Below are 18,851 nucleotides of genomic sequence, written 5' to 3' on the forward strand. Positions count from 1 at the left end.
ATGCCTTCTTCTGCATCCCACTGGCAATAGAGAGTAGGAAATATTTTGCCTTCGAGTGGGAGAGTCCTGATTTTGGGAGAAAGAAGCAGCTTATGTGGACAAGACTCCCACAGGGATTTAAATGCTCCCCTACTATTTTTGGAAACCAACTGGCCAAGAAACTGGAGGAATGGAAGATAACCCAGGTAACAATATCCCCATCCTTGTATGTAGTCCTGCAGTACGTAGAAGACATCTTTCTGGCTACTAAGGAAAGGGAAATGTGCGTGGAATTAACAATTAAATTACTCAACATGCTTGGCCAAGCAGGGTATCGGGTTTCTAAGGAAAAAGCTCAATTGGTCAAAAATAGTGTTATTTACCTCGGTTGTGAGATCACACAAGGGCAGAGACGTTTGGGAGTAAACCGAATAGAGGCAATATGTGCTATTCCTTTGCCTCGTAACCATCAGGAATTGAGATCTTTTCTAGGAATGGTGGGATGGTGTCGACTGTGGATCATGAATTTCGGTCTCCTAGCCAAGCCACTATATGAGGCCTTGAAGCAGCATCGGTTGGAGTGGACGACACAGCAAAAGAAGGCCTTCCAGGAATTGAAGCAGGCACTAAAGGAGGCCCCAGCCCTAGGACTCCCTGACGTGACCAAGGAATTCCAGTTGTACGTGAATGAGAGGCAAAAACTGGCATTGGGGGTCCTCACCCAGAAGGTGGGATCCTGGAAGAGGCCAGTGGGATACTTCTCTAAACAACTGGATTCGGTAAGTTCCGGGTGGCCTTCGTGTTTACGAGCCGTGGCGGCAACAATAATTCTTATTCAAGAGGCCCGGAAATTGACTTTGGGGGCAAAAATGAAAGTGTTTGTTCCCCATATGGTCATGGCCGTTTTGGAGCAAAAGGGGGGTCACTGGCTATCATCCAGTGGAATGTTGCAATACCAGGCCATCCTGAGAGAACAGGATGATATTGAAATAAGGACTACTAATCATGTTAATCCAGCAGAGTTTTTACGCAGTGACCAGGAAGCTGGGGGACTGGTGCATGATTGTGTAGAGGTAATTGAACAAGTATATTCCAGCAGACCTGACCTAAAGGATGAACCATTGGAAGAACCTGAATGGGAACTATACACTGATGGATCCAGTTTTGTCGAGAATGGGACTCGCTATGCCGGGTATGCAGTGGTAACATTGGATCAGGTAATAGAGGCAAAGGCTTTGTTACCTGGAACTTCGGCCCAGAAGGCAGAGGTGATTGGACTCACCAGAGCCCTGTATTTGAGCAAGGACAAAAGTGTTAATATCTGGACAGATTCTAAATATGCCTTTGGTGTGGTTCATGTACATGGGGCATTATGGAAGGAAAGGGGGCTTTTGAATTCACAGGGAACCAACATCAAGCACCGGGAAGAAGTGCTACAGCTACTGGATGCGGTACACAGTCCCAAAGCAGTTGCAGTAATGCATGTTAGAGGACATCAGACTGCGGAAGGAGGTGTTTACAGAGGAAACCGATTTGCTGATGTTACAGCTTGGCAAGTGGCACGGGAAGTATGGACTCAAATGGCATTGGTACCGGTAAGAACAAATCTGGCTACCCCATACCTGAATCAGGAGCCCAAATATTCAATAGAAGATGGAAAACTAATAAACTTGCTAGGGGCACAGAAGAATCAACTTGGGTGGTACGTTACACCAATGGGACAAATAGTGGTACCTACCCGCATAATGACATTTATTTTGGAATCAGAACATAATAAATGTCATTGGGGGGCAGAAGTATTGGTAAAATTTTTGAAGAATGAGATAATCTCTAGTCGGATGTTAACAATGGCAAAAAGAGTTAATGCAATGTGCCCAGTATGTTTGAAAAATAATCCAGTAGTTAGGAGACAAATACAAATGGGAAAGTTGCAAGTCGGGCCACAACCAGGAGATTACTGGCAAGTTGATTTTTCCGAATTGCCTAGGGCACAGGGATACAGATACTTGTTAGTGTATGTATGTACATTCTCAGGGTGGCCGGAAGCTTTTCTATGTAGAACTAATCAGGCTAAGGAGGTGGTAAAAACCTTGTTAAAAGAAATAATACCAAGATTTGGAGTACCTTTAGGATTGTCATCAGATAGGGGTCCGCATTTTATAGCCGGGGTAGTGCAGGAATTAGCACGAATGTTAGATATAACCTGGAATTTGCATACCCCCTGGAGACCTCAGTCTAGTGGGCAGGTGGAAAGGATGAATCAAACCCTGAAAGGACAAATCAAAAAGATTTGCCAGGAAGCTAAACTGCACTGGCCTCAAGCTTTGCCTTTGGCCCTACTCAGGATTCGAATTAAACCAAGGGAAAAGGTAGGCGTAAGTCCATATGAGATATTATATGGCAAACCATATCATGCAAATGTATTAAAAAGGGAGGTACATGTGAGTGGGGACCAGGCGATTGCAGAGTATGTTATGTCACTTAATAAGATCTTGAATTCTTTAAGAAATACGTTACAGTAGAATAGACCGCTCACGCTGGAGAATTCTGTCCACGACATCCAGCCTGGGGACCAGGTGTACGTCAAGAAGTGGATCACGAATCCACTACGGGAATCATGGAGCGGACCCCACCAGGTGATGATGACGACCTACACAGCGGTGAAGGTCCAGGGGATGGATGCTTGGATCCATTACACCAGGGTAAAGAAGGCACCGTTCCAGTGGGAAACCCAGATAGTGTCTCCAACCTGGATGATCTTCCGCGCAAAGCCGCCTTCTTAATTATATTACTGCTAGTGATCATGAGACTATTACCCATTCAAGGGTCTACTCTTGTACAGGTTGAAGAAACAAAGGTTACAGTCATGGAAGGGATGGATGTTCAATTAACTTGTGTTATCTTTGACAGCCAGAAATTTGAGGCCAGTGAAGTTATTGCAATATGGCAACGGGGGGCTGAAAGAAGCCGAGGCAAGATAGGAGTCGGTTGGGATCAGGATAAACAACAAGGAAACACGGTACTGAATCTTACCTGAGTAGGAGAATAGATCATTGCTGTGTACACATTCCAAATGTTACACTTGAAGTTGAGAAAGATATTTCTCAACTGGCAGAAGTGGAAACAAAACCAAGGAAATTGAAAGGGAAGCACAGCATAATTGGATAGGAGCAGTATTTGATTCTTTGGGGCTTCACCTGTCTGGCTGGATTACGTCTGCTATACAGTATGTACTAATGTTTTTAGTATTTTTAGTGACTATATGGATTGTATATAGATGCCTCTTAGGTGTGATCGAAAAGGAAAAGAGGCGATCTCTCCGGTTGCTGAAGGCGATGACCTGTGGGCGGCAGAATGAAGAACACTCCCCACCTCGTTATGAAGATGTTACTGTCAATACTGTTGATTGAGCATCCTTGCAGCAGGACTGAAGGATGCTCAAAAGGGGGGAAATGTTGGAAAAGAAATGAAATTTAGCAAAATATTTAATTATAGTGAGTTGTGTGTGAACTGGTTTGTTAAAAAGTAGTTTTGTAGGCGTTAAAAGTGTGTGTTGGGTTTTGTGTGTTACCTAGCAGGTAGTCTTAGAGACTTAATAAATAATTAAACTAGTGCAAGAAAGTAAGAATGCTAACCTGTCTAGAGGCAGCATACAATGCTCTTAGAATAAGATAAGCAGAGGATTAATGATCTGTTTGTGAACCAAGGAATGTATCACAAGGGGTCTGTGACCAGGCAAGGGGAACGGAGAACTGTTTCTTAGAAACTTTGTTGTGAATCGCATGTATAAGAGGGAAGCACCCATACGTGAATTTCGGGGCTCGGACTTTGGGACGTGAGTCCCCCAGCTCCCCAGGCCCTTAATAAAGCACCCACAAAACTTATCCGAGTTTTGTGTCATTTATCAATCGGGCAAGATAGATGCCCGTGTCCCCAAGAGTAGAGCCAATGAGGAGCACCAAAACAATGAGCAGGTAGATCAGGCTGCAAAGATAGAGGTGTCCAAGATGGATCTAGATTGGGAGCACAAGGAAGGTGTCATGGTTTAGCCCTGGCACAAAGCCAGCACCTCCATGAGAATACCCTCTCCCTGGTGTCTGCTGTGAGATGTGACCAGGAATAAGCAAAGCAGGCTCCTGCTTAGAAATAAAGAAAACTTTATTAACTAAATTACAAGAAAATAAGAAAGAAAAAAAAAAAAACATGACGGAAAAAATGAAAAACCTTACAAAAGCACTTTCCTCCTCCGCCCCACCAAATTTCCCAATGCATTACATTCCCCCAAAATCACCAACTCTCAGTTCAGCAACACCCTTTAGAATAGTCAATCTTCAGTTCATGAAGAGGAGAGGAGTCCTTCTTGAACCATAGGCTTCCCCTGGAAACACGTTGAAACCTTGTGTGCTTCCATGTCACTCAGCACCGCCCGGAAAGTCCTTTGCCATCGTGACACCTTTCCTTCCATGCCCAGTGCTCTCACCACTGTGCATGGACCAGAGCTGCTTCTACGGTTGTCTTTCAAGGATGCCTTCTCTCACTCCATAAAAGGCACACTCTCTCCTTCAGGACATCTCTCCTCCCCAATTTTTCACCCCCTGGGGCCGAGGGGTACCCACATTGAACCCTCCCTGTTCTGAGGCACTGCCTCCCCCTAAATGCAGTCTCTGTGTAACAGGAAAAAACTAGTTCAGTCTATGTCCACACAAGAAAAGTCCAGCCAAAAGGCCGCTCCATCATCTCTCCCCCACTCAAGAGTCTTCTGCACTTCCCTCGTGGCTCATTCCCTCTTATCTCATCTCTTATCTCTCTTCTTATTCAGCTCCAGGAGGATCAGCATTTGCAAGGTCCCAATCATGCAAGAAAAAGGGTTAAAAATTTCAGTCTCTGCCTGTCCCAGAGCTCCGGCACTCCCACGCTGCCCTCGCACTCCCCCCGCTTCTCCTCCTGGGCCAGCGCCGCTATTGAATTCAGACGTTGGCTCTCCCTCTCTCTCTCCAAGGGGGGAATGGCTGCCCGATGTCTCTTGGTGCTCTTCCACCCTTCCATCCTTGGGCTGGGCCTACCTCATGGCCCCGTGGCTTTTCCCCTCCCCCCGCCCAGCCGGCAGCTGGGACAGGGGGAGAGATCCAAAGCCTCTCCCGACGGGAGTCCCAAGAGACTCTGGGCGGGCGCAGCTCTGGGTTTTAACCCCTATGTTTTTCTCAGAGGCGGTCCTAGAATCTGAGCATCCATTGGCCTGATGGTAGTGACCCCAGCATCCCAGAAATCCCATTTCCTGTCCAACCACCACAACTGGTAACACTGAGGCCATTGCAGAGAAGACTGGGGACACTGGGGCATCCTGTGGATGTCACTGGGATGAACTGGGAAGGACTGGGAATGGGCACAGGTGTATTGGGAGGGACTGGGCTGTACTGGGAGGGACTGGAGGGGCACTGGGGTTGCGCTGGGTTTTACTTGGGATCAGTTGGTCTGTACTGGGGTTGTACTGGTCTGTACTGGGGTTATACTGGTGTGTACTGGGAGGGACTGGAGGGGCACTGGGGTTTAACTGGGTTCTACTTGGGATGAACTGGGCTGTACTGGGAGGGACTGGAGAGGTTGAATTGGATGTTCCCGCCTCTGCCGCATCCCATTTGCCGAGGTTTCTGCCCATCACTGCCCAAAGCCAATCAGCACCTGGTTTAGGATCTCGCAAGCAGTGCCTGATATTGGCACGACTTTTTTTTGCCTACAACTCCCGTCATGCCCCGCGGCCTGATTGAGCCCCATTGAAGCTGGACTACAACGCCCACCATGCCCCGCGCTCCACAGAACCCCGGGATCATCCCCCACCTGTCCCTTAAGTGTCCCCCAGATCCTCCAGGATCTCTCAGTGCCCCCTCAGCACCCATTCGGGACCCCCAAAAGCATGCCCGGACCCCTGAGTGCTCCCAACCCCACAGATGCCCGGTACAGCCACTTCTGGGAATTCATGTCCTCTCATACCCCGGGGCCCCAGAGGCCCTCAGAAAAATCCTGTGCCTAAAACTCCTGCCGTGCCCTGCACCCTAAAGAGCCCGGTTAAAGATGCCCGAGCTCCCCGCAAGTGTTCCCGAACTGTTTATGTTCCCCCGAGGATCTCCAGTCGCAACTCGGACGCAGCAGTGTCCCCCAAAAGCCTTCCCGGACCCACTAACAAAGCGTTCCAGCCACTTCCAGGACTACGGCTCCCATCATGTTTCGTGGCGCGTGTCCAGTGCTCTTGGAGCCAGGACTTCATCTCCCATCATGCTCCGCGCCTCCACCGAGAGCCATTGCAGCTGCGCCTCGAACTCCCGTGATGCTCCGCGGCCCCGTTTAACAGTATTACACCCACGTTTTTAACTCCCATCACCCCTTGCACCCCAGAGAGCCCTGTTCGAGCCTCACAAGGGTCCACCCGGACCCCAAAGGGCCCCAAATTCCCCTCCCTGATCTCCAAGGGCCCCCCTGGATCTCCATGTGCTGCCCCGGACCCCGAACTCTCCCTCGGAATCCCTGAGTGCCCCTCCAAGTGCCCACCCGGCTCCCCCAAGTGTCCTTCAGATCCTCAAGCTGTCTCTGAATTCCCTCTCCAGACCCTGAACTGCCCAAATGTGCCCCAGAAATGTCACCAGGGACCCCAAAATGCCCCCCTTGACCCTTTCTGAGAAAAAGATGATAAAAAAGGTGACAAAAAGACTCAAATATTACTAGTTACCAAAAAGAGAAATAAATAAATAGCCAATAGAGATTAACGAATGAATGAAAGGAACTGCATTACTTAGAACCAATGACCAATAATATTTTTCGTTCCTAAAAATGTACTGGTTTTTTAATATAAACGAAATAAATAGGGCAAGAGATCTTTCTCCTTTTTAATGTCTTTATTAAAAATCAGCTCAGGTGGGGTGATCCGATGGGTCTCACACTGCCGCTGCCCCCAGAAGTGGCACAGAGGAGGAGGTAGATTCCAGTTTGTCCACTGGTCTGCCGGCAGAGCTGGGGGTTCCTTCCTCACGAGAGCACGAGGTGATTCCCAGTATTTTGGTTTGACATTCGAGGTCCTCTTTGCAACCAACATGTTTTTAGGTTAGGGTGAGTGGTAAAAAGGGTCTTAGCAGACACTGGATTCTGTTCTTCCCGTCTAGAAATCACTTTGATCCCTCAATTCCATGTTGGTTTGTTGTTTTTAGGGGTTTTTGGCTAGGTTTGGTGAGGGGCTTCCTCATTTGCTTGCAAACCCCGATGTCATTTGCATGCCAATCAAATTATTGTCCCATCCTTGGTTGTCCCCTCCTCCTCACTGTCCCGGGTGCCATCATCCAGGAAGTGGCAGGGTGCCACTCGACAAAAAGGGGGATTCCCAACCATCAACAACAGGTAGTTAATGAAAAACTATTAACAACAGGTGATTACAACAACAAACAGTTAGAACTCCACCCTGGCAGCAACTGGCGCAACCTGGGAACTCTGCAACCTTTTAATAAAATGGGCAACTTTTCTACTCATAACAGTATGATATCACAGAGAGTGCTTTGTGACATCACTGAGGGAGTTGTGACATCATAAAGCTTCTGTGACATCATAGAGTAGGGTGTGTGGCCATAGAGGAGATCCTACCATCATAGAGGGTAGCTCTGTGGCATGAGTGAATGGATTGTGACATCACTGGGTGGCTGTGTAATATCATAGAGCAGGTTGTGACATCACAGAACAGATTCTGACATCACATTATGGCTTTCTGACATCACAGAGTCTTTTGTGACATCATAGTGCAACTGCATGACATTCCAGGCTGACATCCCAGAGGTGGCTCTGTGACATCACAAGGGTGCTCTGTGACATGCTAGAGTGGGCTGTGACATCACAGGTGGCTGTGTGACATCGCAAAAAAGCTGTGTGACATCACTGGGGCTCTGTGACATCACAGGAGCTGTGTGACATCACAGGAGGATGTGTGACATCACAGGAGGATGTGTGACATCACAGGAGCTGTGTGACATTGCAAAAAAGCTGTGTGGCCTCACTGGAGGCTCTGTGACATCACAGGAGCTGTGTAAGGTCACTGGGGAGGTCACTCTGCCCCGGCCCCCCTCACAGTTCCAACCTTGCTCGTGCACAGCAGGGTCCCCTGTCCCCCCAGGTCCCCCAGCCCTCATCCCTGCAAGCTCCCCCAGAGGATGTTCCATGAGATCGACCCCAGAGCCTGACATGGGGACGGGGGGCCGGGGCCCTGGGGGTGGCACAGGGGGACAGGGACCCCCCGGCAGTGTCCCCGTGTCCCCCAGGGCCAGAGCCTGGGACAGGACTCTTTCACCCTGTTATGAACGAGGCCTTGAGAGCGCTGAAAAAATCCCCAGCAAGGGATCAGCAAAAAACAGATTTAATATTAAGGGACAGCAGCACAAAGTTTCTTGGCAAGAGTCACTCTGCTCCTGACTGGAAACTTCAAGCACACCAAGGAAACAAGGCAACAACAACACCAAACATAAACCAGGCAATCAAACCAGAATTTAACAGAGAACTGTCTCTCTGTGTGTTTGTGAGACACAAGGACAATGAGGGCAAGGATAAAAGGAATATGGCCTAAAGCTTAACAGAGCTCAAACTTAACAGGACTTAACTTATTCCTTAACTTTACCTGATCTTGTCAACTTCAAAATTAAGCAAAAGAGCAGCACTTAACAGTATTTAACCCAAAATAAAACCTATGACTTAGAAATTTAACAGAGGAATAACACTTAACAATCCTTAACTTAGCTAATAATTTAAACTTAATAACTTACATACAGTACAACTCTTAGGAGCATTTAACTTAGTTTAGACCTTGTGACTTGACCTTACCTACTGATATCTGGATATCTGACTGACTCAGCTATCCAAGGCACTCCAACCCCTCAGGGAGCAGCATTTCTGCGGCATTTCCCCAGCACAGGCACTCCTGTGTGCACACAGACACAAAGAGTCAGTGCCAGGCACCCAGGAGCAATTCCCCTGAGGGCAGGAAATGCTGCCTGTGGATCCTTTGCCATCTCCCCAGCAAAGGGCGAAGGGTTGAGCCTGGAGGAGTGGAGGGTGCGGCCCAAGCTCCGTCGTTGTTCAGGATCCCCGAGTGCAGCAAACGGGAGAGTTCCCAGCTGGGAGAGGCCCCACTCAGAGGGAGTGGCTGGCCAAGGAGAGCTCCAAGGGCTCCTTTTGGAGCGCTGTTTGCAGGGCCCCAAGAGAGGGGCTGCAGTCCCAGCAATGGCTCATCCTGGCCGCACTTGGCACCAACAGCTTTCTTTGGCAGGGTGAGAACAGGGATGTTGTGCCACTGAGGGAACAAAAACAGTTCCGAGAGCTGCTCCTAAAGGAACCAGGAGCTGGCTGGGCAGCAGCAGTGCCTGGAGCAGACAGTGTTTGTGATGAGCTGCAGAGGAGCTGAGCCCAGGGGCTGTTGGCCAAGGTTGAGGCCCAAGGAGCATTTCTCAGCTGGCAGGGCAGCCTGAGAAGGGGAGAATGCAGCAGCACAGGGCCCATGGAAGCAAGGGACCATTGTGACACTCTGGGGTCTCATGGGACCAGGGGGGACGTACCGACATTGTGTGGCTCCATGGAATGTAGAGATCATTGTGACACTGTGAGGCCCCATCAAATCAAGGGTCCGTTGTGACACTGTGAGGCCTCATGGAACTGTGGAGACCATTGTGACACTTTGGAGTGTCATGGTAATAAGGGGCCATTGTGACACTGAAAGACCCCATGGAGCCAAAGGTCCGTTGTTACATCTCAAGGCCTCATGGAACCATGGAGACATCACTAAGAGACTTCACAGCCTCATGGTACAAAGGGGCCATTGTGACACTGAGGGGACTCAGGGACTAATGGAGACCATTGTGACACTGTGCGGCCCCATGGTATAAGCAAACCATTGTGACACTGTGAGGCCTCATGGAACCAGTGATAACATTGTGACCCTGGGGGTCCCCACAGAACCAAGAGGACCACTGTGATACTCCGGGGCCTTGTGAAACCAAGAGGCCTTTGTGACACTGCAGGACTGCAAGGAACCAAAGGTCCCTTGTGACACAGAGGGGCTTCCTGTCATCAATGGTCCTTTGTGACACTGTGGAGCCAAAAGAGATCATTGTAACACTGCAAACCTCCAGGGTCCAAAGGTCCATTGTGACATTGCAGGCCTAATGTAGCAGAGGAGCTGCATGACATTGTGGGGCCTGGGGCACAACAGAGACAACTGTGACACTGCAAGGCCTCATGGAACCAAGGTGTCATTGTGACACTATAGGGCACCATAAAACTAAGGGAATGTGGAACAGGTCTGGCTGATTTGGCCTCCTGGGCCCCCTTACTGGTCCAGCTGACCATGGCATGTTGAGGGTCTCTTCTCATCTGCTGCTGAAACACTGGGGCTCGGTGCTTTCCTTCCTATGGAAAAGATCTGTCCTTGTCCTCCAGGCACCCATGGACAGAATTGGGATTTCACCTTCATCATTGCCTTTTGTGAGAGACTGGAGGAGACTGTTGGCTCAAAACATTTCATGTGTGGGGGATGAAAAGGCAGGTCCAGCCCTGCCCTGCCCTGGAACCCCAATTCCCCCAGAGCCTCTATCCCAGCCCAGCAGTGGCTGCCAGTCCCTGTCACAGCACAGGCAATGCTCCACAGCCACCTCTGCAGCCCCAGCCCAGCTCCTGAGGGACCAAATGAGCCCAAGTCCCACCTGGGGGAAGGGCCCAGGAAGACCAAGGGGTATTGAAGTCTGACCACAAGACAAGCACACATCGTGACCCTACCTCCTCTTGGAATTTCCATCGGAACACTGCTGGAATCCAGGAGTTGGTAGCTGTGTGTGCTTCTCTGTATCTTTTTTGTCTTTCTTGCTTTCTATGTCTTTTTCTTCAGTTTATGTGCTCCTGCAAATTTTGATTAACAATAAATTGAACAGGCATAGAGTTTGTGAGGTTGAATGGGCCAAGTCAGCACTTTGAGAAGTGTTTTTGTTGACTGTCTGTCATCGTTTGACATGAGAAGAATTTTAAAAAGTAATACAAAACTTTCTGTGTAACTGACAATCTATTAAACCACTAAGATACTGAACACACCTCTGTGAAACACAAATGTTAAAGATGAAAAAGCCCTGGAACCTCCTCTTTCTTTTCCAGTCAACAAAGAAGCAGCGAGCCCCGGCCTCCATTTCAACCAAACCAAACCAAACCAAACCAAACCAAACCAAACCAAACCAAGCAACCCTGCCATGGGCTGAGCCCCTTCCCTCCTCCCCAGGCTGCCCCCCTCCCCATCAGCTCCATTCTAACCAAACCAAACTCCAACAACTACCAAACAGGAAAACAAAAGAGGCTACAAAACCCCAACCAGAACAAAGCCAGGCACAGCTATTAAAATCTTACCACCAAGTCCCCTCCCCCCAAAACAACTAAAACACAAACCCCTACAACCTACAACCTGTAAAAAATAACCCAATAACTAAAATTAAACACAAAAAAACCCCAAAACTATCAATAAAACCAATTCTAACATAACCCAACCACAATTTCCACCAGAAGTTACTGGCAGGTCAGGTGTTAACCCTTTCTATACTTCAATCCTCTCTCAAGTAAAAGGAAAAGATAATACAAGCATTTCAAAAAGCAACATAAAATCATGAAAGTTAAAAGAGGAGAAATGAACTCCCCCCCCCAAAAAAAATGAAGAAAAAATACTGTAATCTTAAAACTAAAATCCTCTTATAAACTATAAAGAAAAAACTCTTTTTCATTATAACACATAAAACTATTAAGATATAAAAAAATTGAAATTACTATAATACAAAAACCTCCATACTGAAATAAACAAATGTTAAAATAACTGTAATTTCATCGAAAGTTCATACAGAAATTAAAATGTAATCCAGTACCACCAAGAGAAGATCTCTATTCCCAGAGATAAAAAAGAAATTTAAATTTTTAAATTATATAAAAACGATTTTTACCTTTAAAGAATTAATCTTTAAAACAATACCCCATAAGTCAACATGGCCCATCAACAAGCTGTATAAAAGCTTCTGGCAATAAAAACAACTTCACAGTGTTTTGTTAGCCCAATTATTCCATCGTAAAAAAACCAAACAATATTAACAGTAGTAGCAAATTTAATTGAATAGTTTAAAAAAAAAATTGGATACAATATAATTTGATTAAAATAAGGGGTAATTTGTTTCCAATAATAGCGCATAAGCAAAAGATAACCACGGAGTACGGAGGGCAGGGTTTTGGGACCCTTGCCACATCACGTACAAGCTTGCCAAGTGAAAATCACCCCTTATATGCCATGTGTCAATGCCATCTCCTCCTATTTTCAGTTCGTCATATCTCTATCTCTGCCTTCATTACCACCTTTATCACGCACGTGCCGCCACTCGGTTTGGTGGTCGCACAAGTCTTTGGGGGTCATCACTGATGAAGGCCCTGTAGTCTTCTTCGTTGTCCTTTAATTCACCTTTGGGTTACACATGCGCACCAAGCCAGTACAATGTAAGCCAAGACTAACATATCACTGCATCTACATATCAAGGCGATAAATCCCTTATAATTAGCATTTTCTGGGACCCAACCAGATTTTGCTTCCTTTCTGCTCATTTTTAGCAACTGTATCTTCAGCTTCTTTCCTCCTGTCCTTGTGAACATCTGCTGGGAGAGGGGGGTGGTGGGGCCCCTCCTCTCCCCCTCTTCTTTGGCATTACTACTTTTAACTGTTTTATTATTCCCAGATATTAATTACTGTATCAATATTGATTACTGTTTCAGTTTTTATCAGCACGAATCATACCTATTTATTACAACAATAACAAAGTCCTCCAGACCACTGTTATCCATGACAAAATTAATAACCACAAAACCGCTTTTTTTTCCTCTTGTAAAAGAATCTCCATAACCTTAAAGAGAAAAACTTCTCTCCCAAAGAAAACTAAAACAAGACTATTTAAAAAATAGTAAATAACTAGAAATTTTAGGTTTCGTTTCTTTAAATTGCCAGTAAAAATAACGTTGTAAAAAACAGCTGTTCTAAGAGTTTATTTTAATTCTTACTACCTTTTTCCTTTTAGTTACTTTTAATAAAATTTTCTTCCTACCCTTTAAATGTTTTAAGCCTACTGTACCTTTCTCACACTCCTATCTCACAACAAAATAAATACATAAATAATTAATTGACAATAAAACCCACCACATTCATCAATACGTTAATTAAGAAATCTCAAGATTAGAAAAATGTTAAATTACAAACCAAACCCACTACAGTGTCATAATAAACCTTTTGCCAAAGTTTCTCTGATTTTCTAAAGTTGCCAGCAAATTTTGTTTTGTTGTTTTGAGCTCCTGAGAATCTCTCGCTGGTATTTCTCCAGTGAGTCGAACTCAGAGTACACAAAAAATTGTAACTCCTTTGAAATGTCTCCTTGGGAGAGTTTTTTGGGGAATGGGAGTCAGGGCTTGTCTGTCCTGCTTGGCCCAGCCCAGGCAGGGCTTTCCCAGCCACATTCCACACTCCATTTCCCAGCTGGAGCTGCTGCTGCCTCTGAGTTGTGCTACCCCAGCCCCAGGGACGCTCTCCTTGTCTGCCCATTCCCCCATGGTCTCTGGGCAGGGATGGCCTCAGTGGGGGCTGCTGACATCCTCAGCACCTTGGAGGCTGCTGCTGAATTTTCCTGCTCCTGAGGCTTGTTCAGCCTTCAGCTCTTCAGTGCACGAATTCAGTGTCCCAGGGCTCAATAACACTCCAACACCTTACAAGCCAAGCCTCTGCAAAATAATTTTATTTCAGTTTCCAAATAATTTGTAGTTACGTAGATCCCAGTAGTGTATTCAAAGTGAATACATGATATTTAAAAAGAGAGTGAGAAAACATTTTTTAGGTCCTGTTTAGTTTTGTTTTCCTGTTAATTCATTGATATATGCAATCTCCAATTGACACTGAATCCAAGTACCTCCTCATGCAGTTTGTATAGAGATGAAAATCAAGACCCTTCATGGCTGACAATCAATCAGACTCTGTCCCTACCCCCACCCCACCATTTCCCCCATCCCAGCCCTGGCACTCAGAGCAGCCTTGTGCAAATCTGAGCTCCCTCCAGCCCAGGCTGCACCTGCAGCTTTCAGCTCCTTGGCTCCAACTCCCACCTGCTTTCCTTGGAGAAGGAGCTGCCCAAGAAAAAGAGGGATGTTCATTTCTTGTCAGCCAACAAAGCCAAGGGAAGGCACAGCTCCATCAAATACAAAAGTCATTCCTCTGCTGGATATTAAATCCACTTTCCACAGCAGACAGTCTCAGAGCAGTGGAAAACACCTTCTGTGCCCAGCACAGATCCCAAGGTCCCCCAAACCCTTCCTGCCCCAGTTCTGCCCAGATTTGCTCTTTGCACACACAAGTCACAGGCTGAAGTCAGGAGCTCCCTCCATACCCAGAGGGAGGAAAAAAAATGAAAATCTCTCCTGTGCAGAGCCCCTGCAGTGGGAACCACAACTTATCAGGTTTGTGTCCTTTGGGCTCAGGAATTGGTGACATTCAGGGGCACAGAAGGGTTTCTTGCCAAAAAACACAATTTGAACAGGATACAGTTTAACATTTCAGCAAACAGAGTTCTCCATGATGTCCCAGCAGCATCTGACATGTCCACCATCCCCAAGGGATTTCTGTACAGGAACAGTTTTAGACAAAGACATAAGAAAAGGCAGTTCTGTGATAGATATAAACACCATAAAGATGTTGATTATTTATTTGCACTTTGGAATGATTGGGCAACTTCCTGCAGCTCAAAGCATGAAGCCAGTCAGTTGAGAGGCATGACCAGAGAGCATCTGGATGAGGAAATCTGGGAGCAATGGGAAGCATAAATATCCAGCTCATCTAGTGAAGAGATGTCCTTTGACATGGCCATTTCAATAGGAGAGCTTGAAACCCCAAATGGAAAAGAGAGATTTATATAATAGAATGGATACTGGTGACACCAGTAGAAAGCAAGATCAGTATTTCTTCTCCTGCCATCTGTACACCTCCAGGAAAACCCTGTTCCTGGTGGGAAAACTTTGCCATTTCTTAACAGTACTCAAATGACCCAGATGATAAAGTTTTGCCTGTATATGATGAAACTAACAGGTATTAAAACCTGTTCCCCTTTCCAGGCAGACATCAGCTGTGTGCCCGTGAAAAGGCAGGGCCACTTGTGCCCTGAGGTGCCTGTCGACGGAAGGAGACCAGGACATCAATTAGATCATCACAGGCCCAATTTTATTGATCAGTGCAGCAGGTTAAATACAGTTCATAATGAGCTTCATACATATTGCAGAAGTTGAGCTCAGGATTGGTTAGTTACATATCAGCAACTACGCCTACTTCTGCATTCCTACGGCTCTACTTTTGATACTTTCTACATATTCTCAGGGAGAATCTCTCTTCCCTATCCTCATGTTGCGGCAAGGGCATTCTGTCCTTGCCTGTCATTGGTCACTGACTGCTGACTTCTCCTTTCAGCTTACTGACTGCTGACTTCCCTCTCTCAGCTTGACCAGTGGTATTATGTCAGTATGGCCTTTCTCAGCCAACCAATTATTAATAAATCTCTCCACAGGTGCCCAGCTGGGATTGCATCTCTCCAAGAGCACCTGAGGGAGAGCAGAGCACCTTGCAAGCTGCAGGTCCCTGACAGCCCCGCAGGGCTCCTGTCCCATCAACATCTGCTCTGCTCCAGTCTGAAAAAGGGGCCCAGCATGGTGCCAGGATCATCAGAGAGCTGAGGTGTGTGCTGGAATTCAATGTCCTCCCCATCTCGCAGCAGCCCTGCATTTCCCTCCTGCAGCCTTGGTCTCCAGCACAGCCATGGAGGCTCTTTGGGCTCTGGACTGTTCCTGCAGCCCCCAAGGGCAGCTGAGCTCTGCCTTTGGCACAGTCAGGCCTGGCCAGCGCAGGCCATGCTCAGCAATTGCTTGTGTGTGCCTGGCCTTGCTGTCAGCCCCGGCAGCGGCTGCGTGGCCCCTTTGTGGCCCTGTGCTGGCCCAGCCATGGTGGCCCAGCCCCTGTGCAGGCCCAGCCCAGGCCAGGAGCATTGCGGCTGGGAACGGCCCCTGTGCCGTGGTGCCCACAGCAGCCTTGGGGCTCTGTGCCCCATGGCCTCCCTGCTGGGCAGCCTCTGCCAGCTCCTGCAGAGCCCCTGGCACCTGTGGGGCTGCACAGACAGCCCTGCCCCGGGCTCTGCCGGCCTCTGGGCCAGCAGAGAGGCAGCCAGGGCTGGCCATGGCTGGGAACAGGCCCTGAGCCCCGCAGGAGGATGGAGCTGGGCCACAGCCAAACTCAGCCCAGGCCAAAGCTGGGCTCAGCAGCCAGGGCTGCCAAGGGCTGTGCACAGAGGCTGGCACTGACAAATGTCCTGGGCCCCCTCCCTGCTCTGTCCATGCCACCAAGGGCACAGAGCAGCCTCCTCTCTGGGCCACTTGCCTGTTTGCAATGCCTTGCACAGGTGCTGACCCTGCCCCACAAGGCCTGGCCTGAGTCCTGCCCTGCACGCTCAGCCAGGCTGAGATGGACACTGATGGTTTCTGGGCCAGGCTCTCTGAGCCCAGCCCAGCTCTCTGCAAGCTCTGCCCGCTGCCCTGAGCTCTGGGCAGCACCAAGGGCCTCTCCCCAGCTTAGCCCAGCCCAGCCAGCTCTGGCCCCACAGCTCTGCTCAGGCCAGGCTGCTCTGGGCACTGCCCCACGGCCTCCGCCCCTGGCAAGGGCACAGCAGCAGCTGCAGCTGCCACAGGACTCAGTCCCAGCCATGGGGGAAGGTGCTTGGCCAAGGCCAAAGGAGGCTCCCTGGCTGCCGTGCTCCCCTTGGGCTGAGGTGCTGAGAGCTCTGGAGCCCCTGCTGCCATCCCATCTGCCTAGGGCAGCACAAGAGCCATGGCCTTGGGGCCCTCAAGAGCTGCTCCTGCTCCAGGCCCAGGGCCCATGACAAAGCTGGGGCAGGCACAAAGCTGTGCCCATTTCTGTTCATTCCTGCTGTGATAAGAATAGTATAAAATTTTTTACAAAGTGGTTGCATATTCATTTATTTCACCTAAACACAATGTGAGACTCCCTTCTTACACAATTTCTCTGGGTCACACAAGTAGGAGGGATAATGAAATTGAAGGGGGTGGATAAGAGCATTTCTTTTATTGTATAGAATCGGAATTAGAAAAAAATTTAAAATATACTTAAGGGCAGACTTGGCCTCTCATGATATGCACTGAGAGCTGCTGACAGAAGAAAGCAGGCCTTCTGTGGCTTGTTCTGATGGGTTACCTCTGCTGGAGTCCATGTGCCTACCAAGCAGCTCTAGCACTCCCCTCTCTGGCTGCACAGGGGAGAGAAAATGTTATGGGAGACAAATTGTGGACTGAGATAAGGCAGTTTTCTATAGCAAAAGGGGAAGTTTTTACAGGCACCAGCAATGAGGAAAAACCCCAATAATTTTAATCTCTTCTTCTCTCAGCAAGTGATGTTCAGCCACTTCCTAGGAAGCAGAACTTCAGCAGCTGGAGTGGTTTATCAAGAAGACAAACACTGTAAATAGGAAATGCCCCCTATTCTTCCTCCTTCCTTAGCTTTTATACCAGAACTGGGGCCATACAGTCTGGAATATCTCTTTGATTAATTTGGGTCTCTGGCCTGCTGTCCCTTCCCAGGATCTGACCCACTTGCAGCCCCTTGAGAGAGGGAGAATGCTGAGAGACAGCAGGAGCCAAAGCAGGGGTGTGTTTCCAGCTCCTTTGGGGCTCCCAATGCAAAGCACTGTGAGGGCTCTTATGGGACAATGAAAAGGCTGAAAAGCATCCAGTCACAGCTTTCCTGAGAGATTCCTTGAGCTGCTGGTTCCTCAGGCTGTAGATGAGGGGGTTTAGGGCTGGAGACACCACCGAGTACAGAAAGGACACTGCTACATCCAGGGATGGAGAGGAGATGGAGGGGGGCTTCAGGTGAGCAAATGTGTCAGTGCTGAGGAACAGGGAGACCACAGCCAGGTGAGGGAGGCAGGTGGAAAAGGCTTTGCGCCGTCCCTGCTTGGAGGGGATCCTCAGCACAGCCCTGAAGATCTGCACATAGGAGAAAACCATGAACACAAAACAACCAAACCCTAAACAGAAAGTGACCACAAGAAGCCCAACTTCCCTTAAGCTGGAGTGTGAGCAGGAGAGCTTTAGGATCTGGGGGATTTCACAGAAGAACTGGCTCAGGGCATTGCCGTGGCACAGGGGCAGGGAAAATGTATTGGCCGTGTGCAGCAGAGCATTGAGAAAGGCACTGGCCCAGGCAGCTGCTGCCATGTGGGCACAAGCTCTGCTGCCCAGGAGGGTCCCGTAGTGCAGGGGTTTGCAGATGGACACATAGCGGTCGTAGCACATGATGGTGAGAAATGCAAATTCTGATGCAATGAAAAAGGCAAAGAAAAATACCTGTGCAGCACATCCTGAGTATGAGATGTTCCTGGTGTCCCAAAGGGAATTGTGCATGGCTTTGGGGACAGTGGTGCAGATCATGCCCAGGTCGCTGAGGGCCAGGTTGAGCAGGAAGAAGAACATGGGCGTGTGCAGGTGGTGGCCGCAGGCTACGGCGCTGATGATGAGGCCGTTGGCCAGGAGGGCAGCCAGGGAGATGCCCAGCAAGAGGCAGAAGTGCAGGAGCTGCAGCTGCCCCGTGTCTGCCAATGCCAGCAGGAGGAAGTGGCTGATGGAGCTGCTGTTGGACATTCCTAACTCTGGGCGTTGTGGACTGTAGAAACAAGACATTGAAAAGCTGAGACCAAGCTCTTGGAATAAACCCTATGGGGTTATTTTAGGAATTCTCTCAAAGCTACTTC

The 18,851-nt window shown here is 48.4% G+C and overlaps 1 protein-coding gene across 1 annotated transcript; it reads right to left on the minus strand.

Annotated features, from left to right (window-relative positions):
• Nucleotides 1-17,228: 17,228 nt before the first annotated feature.
• On the minus strand, nucleotides 17,229-18,360 carry LOC131571809 (olfactory receptor 14J1-like; the record flags this gene model as incomplete). The annotated part of the gene is made up of 3 exons (XM_058824578.1): nucleotides 17,229-17,348; nucleotides 17,692-17,718; nucleotides 17,836-18,360. Coding segments are annotated over 3 exons (672 nt in total), but the record flags the coding sequence as incomplete, so codon positions are not given.
• Between the last annotated feature and the right edge of the window lie 491 nt (nucleotides 18,361-18,851).

The sequence above is a fragment of the Ammospiza caudacuta genome, unplaced genomic scaffold (assembly GCF_027887145.1).
Source record: "Ammospiza caudacuta isolate bAmmCau1 unplaced genomic scaffold, bAmmCau1.pri scaffold_39, whole genome shotgun sequence".
In the NCBI taxonomy this organism is placed as follows: domain Eukaryota; kingdom Metazoa; phylum Chordata; class Aves; order Passeriformes; family Passerellidae; genus Ammospiza; species Ammospiza caudacuta.